Source organism: Neomonachus schauinslandi, chromosome 9, assembly GCF_002201575.2.
Source record: "Neomonachus schauinslandi chromosome 9, ASM220157v2, whole genome shotgun sequence".
In the NCBI taxonomy this organism is placed as follows: domain Eukaryota; kingdom Metazoa; phylum Chordata; class Mammalia; order Carnivora; family Phocidae; genus Neomonachus; species Neomonachus schauinslandi.
The window spans coordinates 112,768,164-112,790,593 of NC_058411.1; the positions used below are offsets into that span (position 1 = coordinate 112,768,164).

Sequence of the window (22,430 nt, forward strand, 5' to 3'; positions counted from 1 at the left end):
CATTCAGTCCTGCAAGGGCTTCTGGAGTGCCCAGCACATCTGGCCTGTCTGCTCTGAGTCCTCATCGTGCCTGATGGCTGGAATGAGCTCAGAGCGGGGTTTGGTTTCCATTAGATCAGAGGCTGTGAGCCAAAGAGAGCCCTGGGTTTGTGTCCTGGTTCTGTCTCTGCTACTGATATAATGGGAGACTTTGGGTAAGTCCTTGCCCCTTTGGGGGACTCAGCTTCTTTATTTATGTACCAGGGCTGTGACAGACACCCTCTCTAAAGCCAGGGGTCATCTGTTCCCAAGACAGAAACCCCTCTTAGCTGGTTTGGATCAAATCCCCAGTCTGAGCTATGAACTGGTGGGTGCAGGCAGGCCCTAGGGCCCCCAAACCTCCTGGGTTTTAGGGGGTGAAGGCATCCCCAGCATTTCCTCCACCCTGGGGCTCATCAATCAATCATTTGGCAGTTGGGTGTCTTCTCTACCCCTCAATGTTCCCTCTCACACTGCCCCTACCCCAGGGGGTACTCTGGAACACAGGCACAGGAAGTGCCTTGCTTCTTAAGGCTTCAATGCCATCCCTCCATCCTCCTTATTTGCTCCCCATTCCCTGCCTGAAATGCCAGCAGCAGGCAAGCAAGCATTCCCTGAGCTAGACATGGATCTCTAAAGACACTGTGCCCTGGGATAGGAGTCCGGGAAGCTATCAGACAGTTACACCTTAGTGTGAAATAATCGGTTTGATCATTTTCCAAGGAGAAACAGACAGAAGGGAGGGCGTGTCCAGAACCTGCGGGGATAGATGGGAGGGGCAGGGGAATAGAGGGCCACCCCAGGGGACTTTCCAGGCTGCGGGAACATTTCCCCCAGGATCCACCCACACTTTCCATTCCTTTCTCTGACTTCAGGGCACCCACTAGTAGAGAAGAGCTGGCTCTGTCACTCCCCCTCTCCCTTTTCCTTCCTTGACTCGGGGTTCTGGGCACCCTCAGGCCATGTAGCCTGGTTGGGAGTAGGGGGCGGTGGGGCCTAGTTTTCAGGGTTCTATAGCTGAGCTGCCATGGTAACTGGGGGAAATAAACACTCCGAGTTTCACGGCCCAAGTTCTGCGGTGATGTCATCCCTAGCTCTAGCCTGCTAGGTCCTGTGGCTGGCTGCACCCCAGGCGGCCTCAGCTGCTCAAGCCAGAGGATTGACTTCCTTCCCAACCCCCAAGCAGCTTCTCGAGTTGGGGAGAGAGTGGACACAGGGGCTTGAGCAAGGGCATCTGGAACAGGCTCCACACAGGCCTAGCCCCTTGCCCACCACTTGGATCTCTCAGTAGCTATTGCCCCCTCTTGGGCCCCAGCCATGAAACTGCCCAAGGGGGCCAGGAACTCTGTGTTCAATGGGCAGGGCCCAGAGGAGAAAGTTCAGGTGCCCTCATGGCGGGAGGTAAAGCAGACCCCTGTGATCATGGCAATGATCAAAGGTGAGAGCAGGCCCCTGTCCTGAGCTTGGATTCCTCTCTCTACAGGGCTGTGGAAGGTGCCCCAGCCTTCCAGCCCTGCCTCCCGCAAAGCTCTTGAGGATTCTCCTCCAAGCCCACAGAAGATCTGCACCTTCAAGCTGAACCCCAGAAGCAGTATTAGCTGCTGGGACTTTTCATGGGGGTAGGAGTGGAAGGGAGCACGGTGTATGATTTTCCAGTTTTGGAAAAAAGCTAGGGATTCGAAGGAGGTTTTAGCCCACCCTTAGCTTTCCTCACTTCCCTTGAATCTTACCCTCCACTGAAAGCAGACAAACTAATTCTTTTTTTTTTTTTAAAGATTTTATTTATTTATTTGACAGAGAGAGAGATAGCGAGAGCAGGAACACAAGCAGGGGGAGTGGGAGAGCGAGAAGCAGGCTTCCTGCCGAGCAGGGAGCCCGATGTGGGACTCGATCCCAGGACCCTGGGATCACGACCTGAGCCGAAGGCAGATGCTTAACGACTGAGCCACCCAGGCGCCCAGACAAACTAATTCTTACTACATTGTTAATGACTGATTGTTGGTCTATGTGGGAGGTGGTTTAGTATGTGATTGTATGATTGCGGTCTCTTGGCTGATTGTCTCAGAATTTTCACATTACCAGGCTTGTGTGACTTTGAGCAAACTGATATTTCTAAGTCTCATTTTTCTCATCTGTAAGATGGGAAACACAATAGTATTAATTTTATGGAGTTGTTGGGAGGCTTAGCTGAAATAATCCGTGTTAATACTTAGTGTAGTGCTTGGTGCAGAGTAAGTTCTTAGTTAATTGTAACTATTATCTTTCATATTACCTGTTGCCTGTCTAAGACACATTGCATTTTATCTGGGAACATTGTCTTTCCCCCAAAGGAAGCTCGATGGTGGGATTTGCGGCAGTGTGACGTCAGCAGAAGCAAAGATCCCAACGTTCTCATGGCACACTGGGTTCGGGGCTTCCCTTGCCTCTGCTCCCGTGCACCGAGGCTGAGGGCTGCCCTGTCCATCCTCGCAGGTCCAGGCCCGGCCAAGTACCTCCGACCATCTGGCACCGGCTACTTCCACCACGACATCTCCATGTTCCAGGAGCCAGCCTATACTCTGCACACGAGACACTCGGAGAAGCGTGAGTGCTCGCCATGCCCGTCATCCCCTCGGGCTCAGGATTACTATTGTTGGATGTTGGGGGTGGCAGTGAGAAGTAGGGAGCCATTACCTGTAGCCATGGGACCCTGGGAACCCAGGCCTGCCCTGCAGAGGACACCCAGGTGGCTCACTGGGTCCTGAAGGAAGCCAGCAGGGATGCCCAGGTGACCCACACCTCCAAAGGCCCATCTGTGGGGAGCTCCCAGCTGGACCTCCTGCGGGAGCTCTGAAGGGCGGCTGGGGCTGTCCAGTGGGCAGGGGAGTCTCCTCTGTCTCGTCTTGGGCCAGGGCCCCTCAGCTCTGGCTGCTGTGGGTTCACTTGTCACAGAAGTTGGGCAGAAATAGCTGGGGAGGGGGGACTCTGGTGGGAATGGTGGCCCCCCCCAAGCTTCGCAGTTGGCTTAGAACCCCCTGGAAGAGCAAGAGCAGAAAGCCGCAGAAGAACTCTGGCTGCTGGTCAAGGCCAGCGAGAGGAGAGGGTGGGCAGGGGTGTTGAGCAGTATCTCTGGGGCTCTGAGATCGAGAGGCCTGCTGGGTCCCTCCCTGGTGTGACATGGCCTCCTCAGCAGGGGAACCGCCTGTCCAGGGCTGGACCCCTTCTTAGTACTAACAATAGCCACTGTGCCTATTATTACCCCTTGGCACCAATCCCCGATGGGAGCTGACCAAGCTGCTACACAGCTGTTATTTTATCTGCTTCTCTGAGCAAGTTCTCAAGACTTGGTCTTGAGACCAAGTCTTAGGTCATGCATTAAAAGCCCAATTTTGCAGACAAGGAAATCAAGGATCGGGAAACACCCAAGAGCCCAAGGAATCGGATGCGAGCCCTCACTTCTCTACTGGGCAGAGGGGATCTTCACCCGGTGGCAGGCCAGGCTCACCCTAGGGCGTCCTCTGGGGCTGACTGGGCCTCTCTGTGGCTGCCTGCAGGGGTCATGGACGTTTGCAGCCCTGGGCCTTGCTATTTCTTGGATCCCAAAATAACCCGGTTTGGAATGTCCAGCTGCCCGCAGGTTCCCATGGAGGAACGCATCTCTAACCTGCGTAAGATGGGACGGGAGAGGGGTGTGGGGGTTGGGAGGATGGGGAGCGGGGGTCCACCCTTAGGACCTGAGCAGGGACAAAGGGTCATGACTCCCCTTTGCCAGGTGTGTCTTTGGATCCTGGCATCTCCCTGCAAGCTTATATCAAGACTCTGATGTCACCATGTCAGTGTCACAATACTTAGGTCTTGAAGCCAATGTTATGCAGGTGTGGCAGCAGGCAAGGTTATGATGAAAATGTCATGGGGGCTCACGGTGCATCAGGGATATTGCCATGCTAATGAGCTCACAGACTGTAGTGATTTCAGGATGTTTTCTGGGTGCTGTCATGGGGATGATATCAGGATGCCGACATCCCAAGGGTGACGTTCTGATGACACTTGTGATTTTTATCTTATAACAGTGTCAATCCTGATGTCACTGTGACCTAAGTCCCTCCCCCTGCCCATAGCCCTGTGCAGGGGTGGTGATGTCCCTGCCCGACGATAAAGTGGTTATAGTAACATCAATCAGGCTCACCAAGACCTCTTACCTCTCTACCCGGACCCATCAGTCGGACACCAGGAGACGTGGCCTGGCTCCCACCCTGAGACCCTTCCCCTCCATTTATCCACTTTCAGGCCTGAGCCCCAACCCAGCCCCCTGCCATTACCAACTGGAGAAGACCCACCCACCTGGGGAACGCAGGGCTCCCCAGTGTGCTTTTGGCTACCGGTGCCCATACAGAGTGATGGACCCCAATCCAGCCCCCAACCAGTACCAGCTGCCACTCTTGCTGGGGCCCAGCAACCCCGTCAGCCGAGCGGCTCCTTGCTATAGTTTTGCCTGGGGGCACAAGAACTGGTTCTACAAGGAGAATGTGGCAGGAGGCCCTGGGCCGGCCGTGCATGCCCGGCCTGAGCCCTCCGTTTACCAGAACCGCAGCCCCATCTACAACATGGCCAAGCGATTCGCCTACCCGATGGACCACACACCTCGGCCTGGCCCAGGCTCGCACGACGTCCAGCAGGTCACAGTGCACAAGCCCCGCCCACCTGCTTTCACCATGGGCATCAAGCACTCACCCCACCTGTGCCCACTGGTCATCGACATTCCCGACTAAGCCCCCTCCTGGGGCACTCACCCCCCGCTCCCCACAGAAGTTATTTTTCTATACTGAACTGAGAAATTTACCAAGGTTTCAAGTAGTAGGGCTGGTGCCTGGTGTATCTAGCGCACAGAAGGCATTAGATAAATATTTTCACTTATTTAGTTTTTTGTTTTGCAAACATGGTTGCTTCCTTTGGGGTCTGCCCTGGGTGAGGGGCTGGAATCCTGGGAGGCATTGTAGGGGTCCCTGTCTGGAAGAAGGTCTGTCCCGGCTCAGCAGGGGAGGCAGCCAGGAGCCCTGGGCAGAGACTCTGGCCAGCTATGTTCTAGTCTGAACTCTGCCACTAACGTGCAATGTGGCCTTGTGCAGCTCCTGTCCTCTGGGCCCCTCAGGGCTGCCCTTGGGACAGTGAGGGGGGAAGCGTAGGCCTGGAGCATGTCCAAGTTCCCTCCAGCTCCACAACGGTGTGACTGTGGTCCCTGACAGGGGTCAGTGTGCGCGAGGAGCAGGGCAGAGGAGGGAGGGGTCGTCTGGTCAGGGACGGGGGTCCAGGGGGTTTTTCCTGGCAGAAGGACACAAGAGGACAAGTGGAGATGGTGTGTAGCGGGGGGTACTCTTGGTGTCTGTAAAGATGAGAGCAAAGACAGGCACACGGGACCAAAGTGCGCGGGACAGGACCCTGGGGCAAGCTCTGAGGGCAGGAGCCTGGGCTGCAGCAGGTTGGCCAATAAGAGGACCAGGTCGTGGGCCACTGGAGGGCACTCAGGCTTTGTCCTCAGCGTGATAGGGCTAGTTAAGATGTGTGATTTTCAGGATTCTTTGGGCAGTGAGAGAACGTTGGACAGAATGGGCAGAGCCTGGAGGCCGCAGTCAGCCTAGGAGGAGGCAAAGGAGGCCAAGCAGACTGCTGAGAGAAGGGACTGCTTGCCGCATGTTGTCTTTGGAGAGCTGCTTGTCTGTCCCCCGACTCAGCAACCTCGCCCTGGCCCTGCAGTGCAGGTTAGAGGAGGAGAGGAGGAGCCCCCCACTAGCCAGGAGGGGGCAGTGTTGCCTTACTCATGAGTCCAAGCCTGGCGCACCCTGCCCCACCCCACCCCTTCCAGCTCTGCCGCTTTGGGGAAGGTAGGTGCCCGCTCTCCTGCGGGTCTCTGTGGAGGCTGGGGCCGAGTTGGAGCAATAGTCAGGTTTTAACTGAAAATGAAAGTTGAACTGAAGACCTAACTTTGGATAGAATCAGAGAATATCTTTGGAATATTAAAACAACAGTCACAAATAGGGACTTGTAGGAAAGCCCACTGGGATCATACCTGACTCTGGGCCCCGAAAACCCCTGCCCCCTCCCCCACCGCGCTAGCCCCCAGGCCTGGGGTATATGTCTGTCCTGTCCTCCCCACTCCTCAGTGAGGCTGGTCTGGGCAGGCTCAAGAGAGAGCCAGTGAGCTTGGGGACCCATCTGTCTTGCAGCAGATTAGAAAGATGTCATTTTGCCGACAATGCCATTTATCACGGTGGCTGCAAAAATTAGGGATGCTTGGCCGAAAGTACTGGGTGGGGGTGGGGGCTGGCGGGTGGCAGCACCTACTGCTGTCCTGTGTCGCCGGGTCAGGGAAGCTATAGGCCAGCCTCTGAATCGTGTTTTTTGGATTTAGTGCCTATCCCATTCCAAGGCCCTCCATTGGAAAAATGAGGAAACTAAGGCCCAGAGCCAGGGAAATAATGAATGGCCTGTCTCTAAATAAAGATCTAGGCTCAGTGTGTGACCCGCTCAGTGTGCAGCTAGGTTGGGGTCAGTCTGTGACTAGAGTCAGGGCTCAGTCTGGGACAGACCCTCAGCTTGACAGGCTCCAGCTGCCGCCAGATATGGGTAGGGACTGGGTATTAGCCCCAAAGCTAGAAGTAACCCTTGGTTTGTGATCCCAAGGGAAGGAGAGGAGGCTGGAGGACTCAGAATGAGTCTTTGGGGGATGAAGATGTTTGGAAGAGAGATGGCCCTGCTAAGAAGGGGATGTGGCCTCTGTGGAAGATGAATGGGACTTCCCTTGTGCCTCAGCCCACAGAATGACAGGGTCATTTAGCTTGGGATTGACCTTTTGGCAAAGCAGTCCCCCTCTCTTGGCCTTGCCTCCTTTGTGGTGGTGACTGGGTAGGTGACCTGCAGAAGGGTGGTGGGCACGGCCTCCCAGGCCTGGCTGAGTGCTGACCCCATCCCTTCTGACTCGGAGCGGGGCCGGGGCACCCTTGACCTGGTGGGAAGCCCTGGTCTGAATTCTCAGAGGACTTAAACCTGTGCCCTCAGGTACTTGGGCCCTGGAGCCTGGCCCATGACTCACACAGACATGTTGGTTCATTCATTCAGTAGACTTTTGCTGAGCTCCTGCCCTATGCCAGGCTCCGGCTGCACCTGGGAGCACCAAAAGACGGTGAAGGCCAGCCATACCTCCAGGTGTTCAGAGAGTGGCTCATGGGAGGATGAGAAGCAGCTCTCTCCAGCCATGAGCAGACATCGGAGGGTTGCTGAGGGTCCAGCGAATGGCAGGGTGCCCACCAGAGCTCCCTCCCTTCTCTCCGGGGGAAGGGAGAAGCCTGGCCTCCATGGGTCACCCCTGCCAGGGTGTGATGGTAAAACTACAGTCACATGACTCTCCCGGACCCTGGCTGGGGGTCTCGTTCTCTGTCACTCTGTTGTTGCTGGAGAGACCCTCAGTGCCAATTGTCTCTCTGCCTCCCGGGAGCTGGGAGGATGGTGGGTGGCCCTGGGCCAGGAGCAACAGGGGCCCTGCCTAAGAGACATACCGACCCAACATACATGGGCACACAGGTAGGGCTTGTGCAGAAACCCACGTCCCTTACCCACGTATACACGGAGACAAGACTCACACTTCTTGCAGTACGTGCTCACACGTGCATGCGCACGCACGCGCAGACACCACACCTCACTCTTCACACGTATACCCCGATACCAGACCCACTCAAACACGGCTTTATATTGCACTCACATGGAAAGACAGACAGACAGACACACACACACACACATGCACGCACGCATGACGCATCCACACAGACCCATAGCATACACTAGGGCCGCCTTTTCCTGCCACACCCCCTCTCCAGGTGCCTCTTTATCCCTACAGCCGCTCAGGCTCCCTCATGCCTCCCACTGCCCTGGAGAAGTAGATAATGAGAACGCCCCCCTCCTCTCTGCAGCCCCATGCACAGGTGCAAGAGGGCGTGGGGTGGGCTGTGGAGGGGAGGTTGGGACAGTCTCCATGCTCAAGAGGGAGCTGGGACTCGAGCTGGAGGTCAGCCATCCAATCTGGGCCAGGTCATCCTGCCTCTGGATGGGGTGCATTTGGTTATGAGCCCTTGTCCATGAAGACAAGCCAGATCCCTTCTCTCAGCCTTCAGCACTCAGAGATGCCCACTCCAGGGGCCACCCAAGGACAGGAGGCCGGGCATAGGCACTCCTGCCACCGGACAACCCTGTTCCTGGTCCTTGGCTGGGGTGCGGCTGGGGGGGCTGGTTGGAGAGCATATCCCCTTGGATTCCTGGGACGGGTCAGAAGCTGCATGTCCAAGCTCACCCGAGGCAGAGTGTCTGCTGGGTCCTGACCCTTCTGGCTTCTATCCCTCTGTGTCCAGCTCTCCCCACTGGGTCTTCCCCCTCTAAGTCTTTCTACCTCCCTCTGGCTCCCCTTTCTCTTCTCTTACTCTCCCTCTTGCTCTCCCAGTCCCTCGGCCCTGTTTGTCCTCGAGAATAAAGACCGACATTTTCAATTACCCCCAAAACACCAGAGCAGTTCCAGAAGGCCCTGACGAGGAGGATTGTGTGCTTGTGCGTGGCCTGTGGGTAGGTGTGGGTGCGGGCCACTGTCCTTTGTTCGCTTTTTCTCTTCTGGAGCCTTCATTTTTTCCTGGGGGAGGGGAAGCACGGTCCCCTTCAGGGAAGGAAGGGAGACAAAAGAGAGAAATAAAAAACTGTCCTCGTTGTCTTGTAAACACGTTACGGAGTGCAGAGCGGGGCTCGCAGGAGAGATGTGACGGACTGAGGGAGAGTCAGGGAAGGAGAAAAGGGGGCCGAGAGAGAACAGCCACCACTACCTCCGGGCCTGGGACGTGTGGGTACCAGGCAGGGCTGCGAGGGGTGGAGGGGATTGGAAAGGTTGACCTGGGACAGTGGGAGGCACTCCGGGAGGGAGACCCTTGGACTGGGGAGGGGGGCAGGCCGGAGGGGGCCTCCAGGAGGCAATTCTCCTCTTGAACGTCCACCCCCGTGCCAGGCTCTGGGGACACCGAGGGCTGTCTGCTCTTGGGGGTGTGTGAAATCTACCTGCAACAAAGAGCTCAGCACCTAAGAACCTGAGAGTCTGAGAGTGTGGGCGACCGGCCCGGTAATGCACAGCCAGGGGTGGGAGTACCAGGATTCCAGCCCCAGTCCGTCCCTTCACACAGCCTCCTCAGGGGGCTGGTGGCTGGGAAAGAGGGTCGGAGACTTGGCTCTGCCACGATTGCGGTGTGACCTAGAACAAGTCCTCCCCTCTCTGGACCTCAGTTCCCCATCTGAAAAGTGCTGCGAACTCTGGCTGCTCTGTGGGGCTGGGGGCAGGATCAAATGTTTGGATGTGGGTGGTTTCGAGCTCTGGTTCCCTGGAGGAACCGAGGGTGTGGAGGGGCAAAGAACTCCCGGTCCTGGGCGTGGGCCTGGCCGGCAGCAGCTGCGGCCTCAGCAGCAGGAAGGAGGCAGGACCCCAGCTTCCCTCCCTGCTGCTGCCCAGTGGCAAGATTTGGGTACTGCAGGGGACGGGCTTGAAGGTGCCTCTGGTGAGTGTCCTCTGGTCTTCTCCGGCCCAGTTTGCAGATGCTGAGAGAGGGAAGGGACTTGTCCTCAGGTCACTGAGGGAAGAAGCTTGGGCTGGTATTGGCTTTCAGGGCAGAGTGCTTCCCCTCAGCCCTGTGGTGCTCAGGAAGCCCCCAAGTGGCCTTAGGGCAAGAGTGGTGGAGCTCTGAATCCTCTGCTTGAAGCCACCTCCTCCAGGGATCCTTCAGGATTTCTTCCAGCAGGAAGTGGCCTCGCTCCCACCCTGCGGCCCTGTATACATCCTCTCCTTGTTTTTTCTGCTCCACCTGCCCTAAACGGCTCCCTCTTCTCGTAGCAAATCAGGCAGTGGGACCCCTTAAATCATCAGGGGTGATGGAGGGCTGTCTTCACCACCTAGGGAGCACTTGCTAGGGGCCCAGCTCTGTCCTGGGACTTCTTCTGTATCATATCACTTGAACCTCATAACAACCCCATAAGGTCAGGATTACTTTTGAGCCCATTTTTCAGGTAAGGAAGCACAGAGAGGTTGTGACTCTCAGACACATAGTGGTGGAGGAGGGTTTCAAATCCAAGTCCACCCATTCTCTAGAGAGGAGCCCTTGTTTGGAGATGAAAAGTATCCCCATGGTACCACGAAAATTCAGCTATGACCACACACTGAAACGACTAGTCCAGGGTGTTGTGGGCTTAGGTCTCAGCCATACCACTGTTGTTGCTGTGTGACTTTGGGCAAGGTCCATCCCTCTCTGGACCTCTGGCTCATCTGAAACGTGTGTGTGTGTGTGTGTGTGTGTGCATGCGCGTGCGTGCGCACATGCGCGCACACTAGATTCCCTCAGAGATCCATTCTGGAATTTGGCATGTCCAGCCTTGGGCCCTGGAACGGATTTATCTTGAAGGGCACTGGGAAGGGATGAGTAAGTGGCAGGTCTAGGAAGGTCGAGCTCTGACTGGGGAGGCAGGCCCCTCAGGTGCGAGTCCACCTTGGGTGTCCGTGGTGGAGCTGGATCATGAGACAGTGGGCCGTGAGAGCAGGAGAGGGGTCCAGATCTGGGACAGGTGTGGGGTGATGGGCTGGCCCTTGGGCCTGGGAGCCCTTCCCTCTGCGGCCTGCCACAGAGGGGAGTTTTTCTTGGCAGGAAACAGCCTCATCAATCAGAGGCAATGGGGGGCCGACAGGCGGCCACTCCCCACTGCCCGGGCTTGAGGTGGACTCATAAATCCCGCTCCAGGCTGGGCTGTAAATTCCCGTGATTCACACCTGGCTTCTTGGAGGACAGAGACATTTGGGGCTGCAGGACCGGCTGTTCTTCCCTGGGCAGAACAGGTGGAATCCCTTAGTCACTGGCCTGGGGGGTGCAGACAGCCCCTCCCCAGGCTCCACCCCGAACACCTCAGGCCCAGCCTGAGCCATCTCTGCTCGGACCCCGGCTACCTCCGCCTTCAATCTGGGCCATTTCCGTGCCCTGGCCTGATCTGGCCTGAATTGCCTTAGGAGTTGCATGTGTGGACGCTCTGTGTCCTCTGATCTTGTGGGGGCCTGTGGCCAGGAGGGACCATCCCACATACCCCACAGCAGCGTCTCCTGCAGCTCCATGTGATGGTCTGTTGCGGTGATGATGAGGACAAAAGTGGGAGCCAGGGATCAGTCTGAGTATTTCTCGTTCCAGGGGTTTGGGGCCTGGAACCCACTGCGTCACGGAGATGGCAGGGTCTCAGAGACCCTCTGCCCCAGGGCTGCAGTCATTTGCCAGCTTCTGCTGGGACATTCGTCATACTCAGATGCCCGTCTTTACTCTCACTTACGTAGCATTTTTCTTTAAACTGGCTCACTTTTAAAATGTATGTGTGTGGTTTAGCCTTGTCTTAAGCAATGTTTGTGAAATCAGGGGTCTGATGTGCTAGTTAAATACACACATACACACATATGTGAGAATGTATACATGAAAATACATAATGAAAATAGCAGATGTGCATTTCTATGTGCTATCAAAAATAGTCCTACGTCTCACCAATGATGCACATGCCATTCTTTGAGAAAAGTGGCTCTAGTCCTCTTCTCCTATTTTTCAGACAAGGACGCCAGGACCCAGAGAGGTATAGGAACTTGCCCAAGGTCACACAGCGCTGGGATTATCATCCAGCCCACTTGACTCCCAGCCTGGTGCTCCTTCTTCAGAAGTATGCTTGTTGTCTGTGGAGGGAATGACTGGTCAGGGTGCGCAGTTCTTCTCTTCCCCAGAAGCACACTTGCATTCCCAGAGGCCTGACCCAGACGAGTACGCTGAAAGGTGGGCTTCCTGGCAGCAGGCTTGTGGGCAGGCAGGCTGTCATCCTGGGTGTCCTGGTGGGACTAGGTACTGGCTCCCCTCTCTGTTTGCCTCTCTTCTTGGTGCCCAGGGCTCCTGCCGTGTCTTCAGGACTGGGGAGGAGGTGGAGACCGGGGTCCCAGGGGAGGGAGAGAGGGGGGGCTCTGGCAGCAGTCCTTCCCTGGGGAGCTGCTTACTGAGACGATAGTTCGTGGCACCAGCCCCCCGGGCCCAGCAAGGAAGGTGGCCTCATTAGCAAGTGCCTTCCCCTGCACCACCTCCACCTTCCTACCTTCGGGCTCCTGCCACCCATCCTGCCACACCACTGTTGTCACCCCAGAGACGTGGCGCAACAGCTCTTGCTGGGGACAAGGCTGCTGGCGCCCAGGGAGACAGGAAGGAGATGTGTGCAAGGCGGCCAGGGTGCATGTACACTGTGTACACACACACACTCGTGTACACACCCATCACATAGACACTGTCGTCCACCGGGGCACGCATGCCGTCAGACGCGCATGCATAGATGTGTGCCCACACACGCACGCTGCGTGCAGACCTAGATGTCCATACTCAGACAGACATGCATGGTGATGTGTACTACCCAGACATGTCATACAAGCACACAGCTTCGATAGAGACGCGTGCACACGGCGGTGGGCCGAAGTGCCAAAGACACACAGCGCAGGCGTGCAGATGCCCATCCAGAACGTAGACACTCACCCACACCGAGAGACTCGTGCATATGTTCACACAAGCATCCCGACATGTGTCTCCAGGCCCAGGAGTGCCTGTGGGGTTGCACACAGACCTGTACATGTTCATGAACCAGCAGAGCAGACCTACAGAACATGCGAGAGCAGACGGCCTGCCCCTGCGGGCACTACGTAGGCGCGATGTGTGCAGGGGCGCTTACCTGCACACATACGTGCAACAGAGCGTGCCAGTGTGATGTCTTTCTTGGAATCTAACAAGGCCCGAGGTGCTGGGGCTGCTTAATTCCCTGGGGGAAGTGAGGAGGCAGGAGCTGAGGACACATTTAATTAATTCTTATCATTCCTGACGGAAAGAGAGGGAGAAGAGGGAGGGAAGAATGGGTGGATGGAGGGAGAGACAGAGACAGAGAGGGAGAGAGAAGGAGAGAGAAAAAAGGGGCAGCTGGGGAGGTGAAGCTAAAGGAGTAGGAGTAGGTTCAAGAAGCTTTCAGGGCCCAGGCATTAACCCTTTCAGCTCAGGGCGGGCCCAGGGACCCCATCACTCAGCCTCAACCCCAAAACCAGATGGGCCCTTCGAGGTCAGAGAGTTGAACTGATGCAGAAATCTCCTTGCAGGGTCCCCTGCACAGCTCTGGGGATGGGGGACTCGCCCCATCTCTCACTGGCTTCTGCTGAGTGGAAATCTGCTCCCAGAACCTCCCGACTTTGGCCCCACCTGCTCCCTGTGGGTCCGTGGCTCAGGGGCCGTGGGGGCTCTCCTTTCTCAGGGCCGGCATGGGGGGAGATGCAACCCGCAATGGGGCCCTTCCTGGGCACCAGGACAACCTCCCCCACCTCACCTCTGATCTAGGCCCCAAGGACAAAGTCAGGGAGACAGGGGTGGACAAAGACAGGGACTCTGAGAGAGAGAAAGGATATGAGTCAGGAGAGGGGGTTGGGGCAAAGGAGTGAGACAGAGACACAGAGACCAGGGGTGAAAGAGACAGAACAGACGTGAGAGACTGAGACTGAGCCAGTGAGAGCCATACGCAGAGAGGAATTTAGAGATCAGAGCCAGGATGAGGGAGGCCTTCAGACATACAAAGAAAGATCTGGATATTGGGAGTGATAGCCCAACTCTGCCACTTTCCTTGGTCAGGAGGGAGTCACCCCATGTGGGGACGTGGAGGGGGACCTCCTGGCCTGAAGAGGATGCTGTGACCCTGCCCTGGACCCCCAACCTCTCTGAGCCTTGGCTCCTGGTCTGTAAACTGGGGGTGGGGGGTGGGGACTGACCCTGTCTCTGAGTTGGTCCTGAGGCTCCAAGGGGAGGCTGGCATGGTCCTTTGTTCCCTCCACTTTTCCCTGGGGCTTGTGGGCCTGCAGATGGAGGTAGGGGCTGCGGGGGGTGGGGGTGTGGCTCTGGGTCCAGGCTTCACTTGGAAGCCCCCAAATTGGCAAACCAGGTGGAAGAGAAATGTCTCCGCAGGGCTGGTGTGATGTGCGGCAGCCACACAGCGCTGAGTGATGGAGCGTTTGCCCTGAATATTGAAAATGCATAAATATCCATTTTCAGGCACCAAGGCAGATATAAATACAGAGTAGGGGGGTGTGCAGCCCTCGGTGGTAATTTACCAGCTCTGTACTCCCGGTGGCAGGGGCACTTACGTTTGGCCATCAGGAGCCTTTCCGAGATGGCTTTATGACCGCCGGCTGCCACCTGGGTCCCTTCTCCTGGAGAAATGGCTCTTCGGGGATGGCTGCCTGTGGTGGGGGTGGGGCAAGGCAGGGATGGTCATTCCTGGGCCTGCTCCATCCTAAGCCTTCGGGGCTTCTCCCCCCTTCCCCTTGCCCAGAATCTTCTGACTCAGGAGGGAGGGAGCAAACACATTTGTGTCAGGCATGGTGTGCACCCAGCCCTGCTGAGCTAAATAGAATCAGAGGAACTCCAACCCTGCCTGGGGAAGCTTCCCCACTGGGAAACAGAGAAGCCACCCTAGGTCCTGCCTGCAGGAACTCACACGAGGGGGAAGAATCACATGGCCAGGGGTGGCCTCTGCATGTCCTGCCTCAACCTAGCATGTTATGGCCCCCAGCCTGGGAGGTTAAGCAACGGGGTGTTTGCATCAGGTTGGACCGCGGAGGCCATCGCTCTGAGGCGGGTGTCTCGCTCCATGCTAGCGGATCGGGCCCCTACTCTGTGGGCTGGCACGTGGAGGCCCTGAGGAAACTCCCCGTCTCTCCCAGAGCGGAGGCATGGACTCAAGGTACCCTGGTCCCTGCGGCCTGGACTCCTGCGGGGTGTCTTTTCCTGTGGGCCGGGATGTAGGGCCCACGGCTGTGTTCAGGGGGCCCCCATTCCCACAGCAGAGAAGAGCGTGGGAGAGCACAGTGTTCTCTATGCCATGGTCCTTTTAGGGTCCCGGAGGCCCCCTTCCCAGGGGGCGAGGTTGGGCTTCCCTGCCCCAAGGTGGGCAGTCACCTGGGCTGCCTGGGGGCCGTTGGTGCTGTATCAGCATCAGGGAAATGCCAGGCCCAGGGCCTGGACGTAGTGCCGGGGTGGGGGTGGGGCCAGGTGGGACTGGACGGCTTCCCTCCCTGTGCAGGCAAGGCTTTGGCTGAGCCCCGGGCTGCAGAACCATTCCTTCAGTCCTTGTCTGCTCATCTTCGTCTCCTACATCTCCACCATGGTGCGGCCTCTGCATCCTGGCTGCCCCAGACACATGCTCTTGGCTTCTGCCTCCGTCATGACCTGACTACATCACGTGGAAGGTCTCAGGTCAAGTTGCTTAGTGGGACAGTTTGGCCCGAGTCATTTCCTACCAGGCCAGAGATCAGCAAATGTCCTCTGGGGTCAGACATTCATGCCCACTCCAGGGCGCCCCAGAGGGAGCCACGGGGCCTGGGAGTGGGCAGTCTTCTCACAATAGATTGGGAGTGGGGGCAGGTCACCCTCACCACAGGACAAACTAGTGGCAGACATCGGCAGCCTCTTCCTCTCTTAGAGGCCACACTCACCTCTGCCCTCTCTACACCCCAGCAATGCCTACTGTATGCCAAGCACCGTGCTGGGCTTACGGGGGAAACAGATGAACAGGACTCAGTCCCCACGCTCAGGGGCTTAGAGTCTCATGGGGGAGATAGTATGCACACAAATAGCCACATAGAAGGATACAAGGAGCTTGGGTGCACAGGGGAGGGTGAATTTAGCTCCGACTGAGGCATGGGGGAATGCTTCATGGAGAGGGCGATGTTTGATCTGCACCACAGGTAGGATTTAGCATGTGGTTCTGGGGTTGCTGGAAACATCCTATGTGTGTGGACACAGATGGTATAGCATGTATTGGCTCTGTGTGCGGGTGGGGACAGCTGACTCCTAACCAGACTAACTAGGTCGGTAAGAGAGCCCAGAGCAATGGGAATTAACCAAAAACCTGGCAGGGCCAGCTCCTGAAGGGCCTGTGTGTCTGGCTGAGGGTGTGGGGTGCGGCTGTTGTCTGGGTGTGGGTCCCCATGAGAACAGAGAGTCCTAGAGGGAGGTGGGCAGTGGGGGTGGGAGTGTCGGGAAGGCCTGTTTGACTGAGTGGCTGTCGGTCCAGGGGTAGGGAGAGCCAGCCAGCCCTCCCGCTGGGCTCCCGGGGCCAGAATTTAGAGCTGGGCAGACACACAGCCCTCTCCAACCCAACGCCCCTGGCAGCAGCCTGATGTCAGGGCTAAAATTAGCCTTGCAGTTTTGGGGGCAGCAGGAGAGACAGTCATGGGAATTGCCCCCGCTACTGAAAGTCAATGGACACAGGACCCGGAGTGACGTTGGGGTTCATTGCAGCAGTAAGAACTTGGACCACCCTCCTGACTTGGCTCCTGGGAACAGGAGTCTTGGGGGGCAGGAGCAGGGAGGGCCCTGTTTTCTCTCCTGGCTACCTGTTGGCCACTGTCAGCTGCCTGGGGGAAGGGGTGATGAGGCTCTGCACTCCTGGGGCCCACAGGGCACGGATCAGGCCAGCAGCCCCTCCCAATGTGCTTCTCCCTCCCCCTCTCTTGCTTGCCCAGGTGCTCCGCTGCTTCTCTCCCACGGTTGCCATGGGAACCACAGGTGGCTTCAGTTTGCCTGAGCGCGGCTCCCCTCTGAGATGGGCAGTGGGGCAGGGCACGCCGAGGGGAGCCTCCGTCTGGGCTCTGTCCATCTAGCCCATCTCTCGCCCCGTCCTCACCTCCTCCCTTCCCCGCACCCTCCCAGCCGTCCAGCCATCGGGTCCTGACCATTTATTCCGCTTCCAAAATGTCCTTGGGATGCGGCTGCTCTGCAGCACCTTCCCTACCTTGGCCTGGTCCCCCTCCTTGGTCAGCTCTCTTACCTTTCAGTTCCCCAGGTCCCTCCTGGCCTAACAGCTTTCGGCGGCTCCCACTGCCCTCAAGACAAAGCCAGGCTCCCGACCAGCGCCTTCTGGTCCGGCTTCCCCTTGGCCACTCTCCCCACTCCCATGCTCGTGCTGCCGCCGCCCTGGGATGCCGGGTCTGTGGCATGGGTGGGTTAGTGTGCTGAGCCACACCTCCAGAACCACATTCCGTGGAATGGCAGCAGTGCCTCTGCGCCGTTCATGGGTGTGCATTAAAAATGAGCCGCGTGGAAGTATTTGGAGAAGCGCCGCGTACACCTCACCCCCTGGGAACTCACGAGGCACTCTGTATGTGCTACGGGCTTGGGCAAGGCCTGCACTGATGTCTGTTTTGCTTTGTTGAACCCAGAGTTTCCCAGAGTGTTTGCCCATAAATAAAGAACATCTAGGAACAGCTCTCAGAGCTGGTTTCCCTGGACGACCATTTGAAAAATGCTGTTTGGGTCCCTGTGTGGGGCCCTGCCCTTTGGGATCTGGGGTCCTGAGGCTGCCCCCCACCCCCCCGGTCTGGAGGGGCCTCCAGCGCTGGCACATCTTGGTATGGAGCGGAGGAGGCACTGGAGAGCTGGCCCCTCTCTTAGCAGCACTCCCATCTCCTGGCTGGTGGGTCAGGCCAGGTTCCTGGGTGTGTTCTGTTCAAACCACGCAACATTCTTTTATAAAAATTTGACCTAGTTGCCAACATTTAAAACCTGAGAGATGCCACAACAGATTTTGAATCTTCACGTGGCCTAAGACCTATCCACGCAGGGTGCTTATAACCCTCCATGGAACTGGAGACCGGCGCCGACTGTCTACACGCCAAGCGGCTCATCCCACTTCCGGCACGCCTGAACCCCTCTGAAAACAGTTGCGTTTCTGCCCCTGTCCAGGGGAGTGTGGGGCTCCTCTCAATGAGTTCCTCTTCCCTGGGGTGGTATACCCCACCCACCTCCCTCCACGGGGTGTCCTGCTCAGGGCTGAGGCAGGTGGGGCTCCCCGAGCATCCCTCACACGTCATGCCATGTATGGAGCACCACGTACATCAGCAAATCAAGCCAATCAAGTCTGCCCATCCAGCCCACTCTCTGCCCCCGGGTCCCCTCGCCATGGGGGGGGGGGGCCCAGAGTGGCTGGGGGACAGCAGGGCTGTGGAGCCGTGGGGCAAAGGCCTGCTTGCAGCCTCATGCCGTGTCACTCACCCGTGGGCTCAGAGGATGAGGGGACTCGCGGCAGCTGCTCAGGTCACTCTGGTAATCGGAGCGTGCTGAGTGCAAGAATCACTCCCTGCAAGAGCTAAAAGCTGAGAACAGTGTGGGACCCACAGCGCTGGCACTTCTGAGACAGCTTGCTGATGTGGAGAGCCTGCTAAAAATAGCCCGCTCCCGGCTGACACTGGAACCCTGGAAAATCCTGCTCTGGAGGGGTGGCCACCCCTCCTGTGTCCGTGCCGCCTGCTGGTGCCCAGAGGTGGGGTGCAGCTGGGGAGGCTAGCAAGGGCCGGCCTGCTGGGATCCTCTCCCCCTGGCCTGGGAAGACTGGAGGGAAACACTTGACGGCCCCTGCCTGACGGTGTGTGTGTGTGTCGCGGGAGAGGCCCAGACCTGCCTCCCCGACCCTCAGACCGTTGGGGTGAGTGAGGTATCCCCCTCTCAGGCTGAGACCAAGCACCAGGACAGGCTTCTGTCCTAGGAGGGCTAGGGGGGATCAGTAGGGGACTCTTCTGCCCAGCTGCGCAATCACGATTCCCAGCCCCCACCGAGACCCCTCACCGGGCTACCTGACTCCAGCCATCTCCTGCTTTGCCTGGACATGTCCTGTTCTTGGCTCCCCACTTCTTAGCCTCTTCAAACCTTCCCTACCTTGAGGACTGCTCATGGAAGGCAGCTATGCTCACCACTATACCACCAACGCAGATTGAGGACTGCTCATGAACTCTTCCCTCCTCCAGAAAACCCCTCTGATCCTTTTGTTCAAGGTACCAATCCTTCCCCCAGGCTCTCCCCCCACCCCCACCATCCAGTGCCCCGGGGCTTCCCTTCCCCTAGTGCGGCTCTAGATGCTGTAGTGCCTTGAGCAAGCCCCTGTCTCTCTCTGGGCCTCCAGGGAGTCAAGGTCTAGAGCAGGCTGTGAGGCCCAGCTGGCTGGAGCCCACTGTGTATCCTATTGTGATGTCCATGTCACCAGACCTCACAGGAAGGCCTGGGCACGACCTCTAGTCCAGGCCCCTCCCAAATGCCGGGCCATCCAGCCTCCACTCACAGGCCTCCCGGGGAGGGGCCCTCACTACCTCCTGAGGCGGCCGCACCCCGCTGGCGGCTTCTCTCCAGGGTCCTGCCTCCGCCACGAGCTCCTTGGCGGAAGGGTTCTGGTCTGGCCAAGGGGCTCACGCACTCCGGGGAGGAGGCAGGGCTAGACCCAGAGGAGGCCCTGGAGGACAATTCATGAAGCAGAGACCAATCCATGCTAGGGCAGGACTGCAGGGAGGAGAGACAGGGAAACAGAGGCCAGAGGAGCTGGGTCCCACCCAAGGTTGCCAGTTCGATGCGTTTCCTCAGCCCGGATGGAGGGCAGAGGTGGAGGAGAGGCCAGGGAGACAACAGGGTTTAGTCTTTGAGGAAGGTGGGTCCTTGTCCCTGTGAGGGCTCAGCCAGATTGGGCCAGCCTCTGCAGGGGTGCCTGGGGTGCCTGGAGTGGCTGGGGTGCTGGTGGGTGGGAAGGCTTCCCTCCCCCAAACTTGTTCCTGAGATGTCCCTGGTACCAACCTGTCTTCCCTGCTGTGGTCAGGAATGACAATGAGGGACCAGGAATTCCCAGTGCTCCTGAAGTGAGGGGCCTGGGAAGGGCTATGAGCACAGAGGGTCACACGTCCAGGCTGGAACAGCACTGTCTGTCTGCGGGGCCTGGGAGAAGCCTTCCATGCCCCAGGGCCTTACTTGCCCATGTAAGCAAGTTCAGTATTGGACCACACCCGGTTGACATTCCGGAGATGCAAATCTGACTAACCGAGCAAGCTTCAGCAATTTGCTTAACCTTCCTGGGCCTCAGTCCCTACAGCTGTAAAATGGGGATGATAATTGTTAAAAAGAAAACCAGAGGCCCAAAATGGCTTCACGTAGGTTAAGGCCCCAAGTTAGTAAACCAAGACTTAATACCTAACCTAATTATAGTTCAACCCCCCAGGAATGCACCTGTAGCCAGTCCACATTTTCTGGTCAGCATTAGGAAATTTACTGATCGACTCCTTCCCTTCCCCTTAGGAGGGCCACCTTGCCTAAAACAATAGATTCTCTGCTAATATTTTCCTTTTTTTCTGCTCCCTGTCTAGTTTTTCCGTAGCCCTTCAGAGTCCCCTCTACTTGCTAGACGGGATGCTGCCTGATTCATGAATCAATAAAGCCAATTAGATCTTTCAAATTTACTCTGTTGAATTTTTATGATTTAACACAATAGAATGTTTCTCATAGGGCTGTTGTGAGGATGCGTGTGTGTGTGTGTGTGTGTGTGTGTATCTCAGAGCCTGAAGTATAGTATTATATAAATGTTAATTATTATTACCAGGTCACAGACTCTTTTGAGAACTCAATAAAACACATAGACCCCTTTTCAGAAGAAAGCTGCACCCACGACTTGGTGCACAATTTCTAGGATTATGAACTCCCTGAAATTCGCATGTGTAAGAACATGACTGAATCTAACATGCTTTTTCCTTTTTTTTTTTTCCAATTGAAATTTTTATGGTCAAATTAATGTATGCAAATAGTTGTAAAAGTCCAAAGATAAACGGCTGTTCTCTCCCACCCACCCCCACCCCGTCACCTCTGAGCCCAATCTCCTCCAGAGGCCACAACCCCACAACCCCACAGCTGTTGCCCCTGGTATTTCTCTTTCCATGCCGGATCTCCCCCCTCCCCCAGCAGTGTTGGGAGCAGGGTGGCGGGCCTGTTCCTGTTTGCCCCCGGGGACCATGGAGCTGGGCTTTGTCCCTGTGACTCACCGCCAAGTTCTCAGGTCTCGATTCCACCTACTTTCCAAGTGGCCCCCAGGGCTGCCCAGTGCCTCCAACATCTCTGCCTGCCCATCCCCACCCCACCCCCTTCCCCTGTTGTCCCTTACTGGTCACCAGAGCAACTTTCCAGTTGCAAATACCACCGCACCCTCTCTTCCTTAAAACTCGCTGGTGGCTCTACATTGAATGCAATGATTTTAGCATCAAGGTTGAGGATCCGAGTTGTGTAAGATTCATGGATGCCCAAGGTACAGAAAAAGCAGAGTTGTTTGTGGTAAATACGGCATCATCAAAGGGGGCCTGGGGTGGGTCCAGGGGCCTATGGGGCTCCCTGGCTCAACCAGGCCTGCCAGCGCCCCTGGGGTGGGGTGAGGAGGGGAGGAGGAGACGTCTGCGATGAAACCATTTCATGCAAATATATTGAAATGAGGCTTTGGGGCAGGTTTGACAAGCTGCCAGGAACAAAGGCTCTGTGACTCTCCTGTCTCCCACCTTCCCAACCAGCTGGCTTGAATGACAGCTTAGGGGGATTGCTGAAGGAGGGGCTGTCAGGAATGGAATCTCAGGCCCTGGACCTGGGGAATTAGGAAAAGAAACACATCTCTGAGGTCATCCCACCCTTCTTTACACACTTTGGTTACATTGTGTACATTGCCTACAAAATGAGAAGCAAGCAGCCTTTGGGCAGGTACCGGGGTGGGTTTCCAGCTCATATCCAAATGACACTCCCTTTTTTCCCCTTTATTATGTATGTATGTATGTATGTATGTATGTATGTATGTATGTATGTACGTATGTGTGTATGTATGTATTTAAGTAGGCTCCATGCCCAGCGTGGAGCCCAGTGTGGAGCCCAACGGGGCTTGAACTCACAACCCTGAGATCAAGACCTGAGCTGAGGTCAAGAGTCTGATGCTTAACCAACTGACCCACCCAGGTGCCCCCCTTTTCCTTTTTAAAGGACCCCAGGTGCACAGAACTGGGTTAATCACAACACTGCCTATGACGCCCTCTCATTATTGACCCGGACAAGGCCACTTCAATTAATTAATTTCTTTGTTTACCGTCCTATATTTTTGTTTATAATAACATAGTGATATCAAACAACAAAAATTCAATTGAGTAATTTAAACGATCAAATTGGCTGTATTAAACAATTTACACATCAGGTTGCATCCCCTCTAGCACACAGAAAGGAGCTCCATCAAGCTGCAGGAAAGGAAAGATTTTTAAAGGCAGGACAAGGAAGTCATAAAGAGAAAAAAGGATTATTTTGTGTCAGGTCACGGTCCCTTGGGGGGACAAAAGGGACTTATTAGTTATTAGTTGGATTACCTCATCTTCCTTTGGGGCATGGAGAGAGCCTGTGTGACAGATCACCCTGCTGGTACAAACAAAGTTTGGTTAAGATTACATTTCTGGGGAGGAGCGCCTCGGTGGCTCAGTCGTTAGCGGCTGCCTTCGGCTCAGGTCA

General features: G+C 56.5%; 1 protein-coding gene across 1 annotated transcript; it reads left to right on the plus strand.

Moving 5' to 3' along the window:
- Positions 1–1,335: 1,335 nt before the first annotated feature.
- ODF3L1 (outer dense fiber of sperm tails 3 like 1) lies at positions 1,336–4,766 on the plus strand. The gene is made up of 4 exons (XM_021693819.1): positions 1,336–1,456; positions 2,491–2,601; positions 3,552–3,665; positions 4,285–4,766. The coding sequence occupies exons 1-4, from the start codon at positions 1,336–1,338 to the stop codon at positions 4,764–4,766; spliced, it is 828 nt and encodes a 275-aa protein (XP_021549494.1).
- The last annotated feature ends 17,664 nt before the right edge of the window (positions 4,767–22,430 follow it).